The sequence below is a fragment of the Pygoscelis adeliae genome, unplaced genomic scaffold (assembly GCF_000699105.1).
Source record: "Pygoscelis adeliae isolate BGI_AS28 unplaced genomic scaffold, ASM69910v1 Scaffold61, whole genome shotgun sequence".
Classification (NCBI taxonomy): Eukaryota; Metazoa; Chordata; class Aves; order Sphenisciformes; family Spheniscidae; genus Pygoscelis; species Pygoscelis adeliae.
Window position 1 is genome coordinate 67,539 of NW_008824010.1, and position 4,512 is coordinate 72,050.

The 4,512-nt window shown below is 48.6% G+C and overlaps 2 protein-coding genes across 2 annotated transcripts in view; both read left to right on the forward strand.

Annotated features, from left to right (window-relative positions):
* CDRT1 (CMT1A duplicated region transcript 1) overlaps positions 1-365 on the forward strand; it is an 11,789-nt gene extending 11,424 nt beyond the window's left edge. Inside the window, exon 12 of the mRNA XM_009326373.1 lies at positions 136-365. Within this exon, the coding sequence (XP_009324648.1) occupies positions 136-365 (230 nt within the window). The remainder of the gene's footprint in view (positions 1-135) is intronic.
* Positions 366-846: 481 nt separating this feature from the next.
* LOC103918953 (Golgi apparatus membrane protein TVP23 homolog B-like) overlaps positions 847-4,512 on the forward strand; it is a 12,103-nt gene continuing 8,437 nt past the window's right edge. Inside the window, exon 1 of the mRNA XM_009326384.1 lies at positions 847-879. Coding sequence (XP_009324659.1) covers positions 847-879 — 33 coding nt within the window. The remainder of the gene's footprint in view (positions 880-4,512) is intronic.

The window sequence follows — 4,512 nt, forward strand, 5'->3', positions numbered from 1 at the left end:
CCAAAGATAGGGTTCAGCTTATCGATCCCTTTACAGCTTCTTCTGACCTGATCAAATCAACACGTGTGTTGATTGCACAAATGAAAAATGAAGCCCTTCCCAGGAGAAAAAAGGCCTTTTGTCCGTATGCTGCAGACCCTTCCCGGAGTGACGGTGGGTTCAGGCTTCTGACAGGAAAACAGAAGGAGGTGCATGAGGCAGCTACTGTAGCTCAGTATCGGGCACACCAGACAAAGCTCACAGAAGATCAGCAAAGAGCATGCAAGAAGGCCTGGTTAAGGAAAATTAAAGGCCTACCTGTAGACTCTTTTACTGAGGAGGGGAAAATAGCTGCTCCCGAGCTTGGGCTTAATACATTTATCTAAGGTAATCCCTTAGTCCAACAACCAACCAGTATCTGAGGATTCTGGCATCCAGCTGAGTCTGCCATGTCAACCCCTGTGGTTTCTAAGTATAAAAGACATCTCCGCTGTAAGTTCTTCTAAGAGATATTATTGGTATATTCAGCTATTTCTCAAGGCAGTGAATGGACTGAGTCCTCTCTTGGATTTATCTTGCTAGACCTGCTGTCACTACAGACACAGCGCTGTTTGACACTAATATAGCTCAATATATGGCTCAACTGTCTGTGAATAATAATAAAAAACCTTTATTAGAGTTTATGTGGCTTGATTAGAGTTTATAAGCTGAAGAAGTGTGGACTGAAAACTGGCTGGGCAGCTGAGCCCAGAGGGTGGTGATCAGTTGCACGAAGTCTAGCTGGGGGCCAGAAACTAGCAGTGTAGCCCACGGGTCAATACTGGGTCTGATTTTGTTTAACAACTTCATTAATTAACGACGTGGACGATGGGGCAGGGGGCACCCTCAGCAAGTTGGCAGGTGACGCCAAAGTGGGAGGAGTGGCTGATGCACCAGAGGGTCGTGCTGCCGTCCAGAGGGACCGGGACAGGCTGGAGAAATGGGCCGAGGGAGACCTGGTGAAGTTCGGCGAGGGGAAGGGCCGAGTCCTGCCCCTGGGGAGGAGCAGCCCCAGGCAGCAGGACACGCTGGGGCCACCCAGCTGGAAAGCAGCTTAAAATTTAATTTGTATTAAATAGAAAAATAAAGGTAGTGTTTTCTATTTCTCCATTTTTGTGGATAAAATGCCTAAATGTGCTTGATTTCCACTAATGCTCAGGACTTAAATGGGCTTGAGTTGGCAAGACAAAAACCTCTCCAGCTGTCCAACTTCGAGTGTCTGGGCCAGCGCACCAGAAATCTATCGTTCTCCTGCATTAGAGGCTTGAGGCGGGACAGTTCTGCCCACGGTCACGTCAAGGGTCCTTTCAGCAGCAGTTCTGGTTTGAGATGAAAGTCTGTGAAACTCTCCATACAGTAGGGTGGTGATTAGTTTTTGTTTGTTTATTTTAATGTCATCTTCAACTTCCAAACCCTGGGATTAAGCCAGACCTTGCCAACACTGAAAAACAGCAACAGTTGTCCCCCAGGGAACAATAATGAACAGGTAATAAAAACTAAGCGTCCATGTAAAACTACGAGGAAGCCAGAAACTAATGAAGATGTGGGAGCTGGACTGTTGTAACTCAGATTTGCTGCCGAAAGGCCGTGCAGGCTGGGGATGAGCGAGGATGGGAGGTCGGCAGTTGGCCTTATTGCAGCACGTCTGTGCTATGGTACCGGGATTATCGCTGTCTGAGGTGGCTTTGCCCGACGTTAGTTTTCAGACACGAAGCAGCAAGGATTTCACGCTTAGCCACGGGATGGCACTTTCTCACAAGAAATCTGGCGTAAGCGCAGCTGCAGCCAGAGGCCTTTTGGCACAACCTCCCTGGAAAAAAGCATCTAATAGAGGAAGCCCGGTGGAAAAACATCATGGAAAGGCTGATGCCTTTTTAGTCATGCCAACGTGAGGAGGATTAGAGTGTTGTCTTCCTATTTGGAGCCAATAAATCAGCATCTCCCTGCGGGTTTGGGTCCTCAGGCACTTACAAGATGCTACAGCCAACAGACGTGGTGTGAAATTACCTACAAAGGCAGAGCTGGACCAAGTCCTTCCGCGATCGGCTTTAGCTCAGCACAGTGGATGCAAAGCCGGGAGCTGGGCGTCAGAGATGCATTGGAAGGGAGTCGATGTATGGGAAGATGTCATACGCGGCACGTGGAGTCACTTACAAAGGTAACTAAGAGGAGGTTGTTTTACTATCTTTGCAATTCACTTCTGCATTAAATTGACCTTTCTGTGCACCTGGCCTTCGGGTGTGCAGGGGGGACAACCTGGGGGTGCCGGCGGCAGCACTGGTGGTGTGCAGGGCGTGATGCACCCGCGAGCAGAGATGAAGCCAGAGTGGTGGCAAGGTAGTTTCGATAGGGTTTTGTCGTAACTAGGTGCCTTTAGTGTCGTACTCGTCACCCGCAAAGCGTAGATAATGTGATCCTGGTGTGATGACACCACACTGATGTCACGGCAATTTTGTCTGTACAGCTCGACAGGCGTTTCTGAACAAAACATGCTTTTACCTGAGTGTTGGTTATAGCTGGAAGTGTTTGTCTTTCAGCAGAGGACCGGTGCCTGAGCTTCACACGGTGAACGGAAAAGGAGCGAGAGTAATAAAAAGAGGCAACAGCAAAGATATAAAAAGTCCATTAAGTTTTTTATATAGTGTTGTATTTATCAGTAACAGCTTTGGATTGCCTGTGAAATGGCATGCTGACTTAAGTGAGCATTGCAAGTGTACTTGTTAACTAGGTAAACAAAATGGACGTTTTAATATTGCCTTTGAATTGATGTGAAAACAAAACTGTACGCAGGCAGTATTGAAGCGACAGGACGTTTTACTTGTTTGTGGCTGGATCACGCCCCACGAGATTAGATCGTGTATATCAGACTTAAGATAGGAGCGATTCTAATAACTCTACATCTGCCCTTTCTAAATTAAAAAAAAAAAAATTAAAAAATTAAAGATGTATGAGAGAGAGAATTAAACAGCCAGGTCTTTACACGATGAACATTAAGTCTTCTGACTTGCTGCATAATACGCTTATTTCTATGGTGCCTCTCTGCTGTGTTCTTTCAGGTGTTACATAGAAATAAAGTGTTAATTTGAATCCAGTACAGTTTTTGAGAAAGTCATGAGAGGGAGGGCTGTGTCACTTACGGCACTAGCAGGTACCAGAGCTCTTTATAAGCGAGCGGGGATATTAACCCCGGAGCATGGGTCAGTCTGAGCCCCGGGGTTACAGTCTGCACGTCTGGGGATCTTCCCTGTAGCCACAGCTCCACGCCTTGATCTTCCTCTGGGATGGCTCTAACTGGGGGTTCCGGGGCCCCAGCTGCGTTTTGGGGACAGTGTACGCCAAGAGCCCGGTGCTTCGCTGCCCCCCCAGCAGGTCCCGGTGGGTGGAAATGCCCAGAGGGCCGAAGGGAGCTTTGTCCGACACCAACGCCTGAACGAGGCGAAAGCAGCAGAGACCCGCTCCCCAGCTCGGAGCGCGGCCCGTCCCAAAACCTTCCGACAGCTTAACGCAAAGGTTAGGCAGCGGTGCTGCGTATCTTCAGAGGTCCCGAGAAATTCGCGTTTCTCCAACAGCAGCAGCAAGATGGTAGCCGTGTTGCAGCAACACTGATGGTGATTTCTGTAATCTCCCTTTTGCCGCACCACGACCAGGCTTTAGATTTTTGCAAAGAATCATAGAATCATTAAGGTTGGAAGAGACCTCTTAAGATCATCGAGTCCAACCAAGAAACCACGGGGAAGGTTGTCCAACGAGAATGCATCGCTGGTACCAGCACTTCATATGCTTCCACATTATTGCTCTAGATGACGGTACTTTTAGCTAACAACTGGTTCTGTCGCTATTGACACGAGCTAAAGGAGCGCTCACACGGGTCCCCCTTGCTTGCTCTCCCCTCTCCCACCAGCGTGTGGGAGACGTGGAGCAGATGAGGTACCAAAGCAGCTCAAAGTACTCCTGGGTCAGCCCAGCCGGAGACTTTTTTTGTCCTTAAAAAGCTCTGGATTTCTACATCTCTGCTTTGATGTACGACTTGCTATAGAGATCAGGGTCTTGCAGGTCTGAAATCTCATTTAAGGCATATGAATGCACCAAGGATGAGCTAGTCCCAAAAATAATGAAGTCTGAACTAAACACATAGTCCTTCAAGAACGCGGCAGCTGCCAGATCCGCCCGGTACGCAGTTACGGCTGGAACCGGCTCTGGCAAGAGCGATCCAGAAGGGGAGACGCCCTTTTTGCTTCAAATAGGATCAAGTAACGACCCTTCGAAGAGGCAGCGAGTGGTAAACCAACGCCGCGCCCCATCGCAAGGCAACCTCTTTGCTCCCTTGCCCTTGCCGAAAGAGATGGAAGAACAACTGGAAGGAAGAACCCTACAGTTAACTTTGTCTTCCTTCATAAACGAAGCGGGAATTTACTCATTTCTTCCCCAACGAGTGTTTTCTGACTGAACTGCTTGTGTACGAACACCGCCGGGCAGCGCGTTTCGGACGAGCCG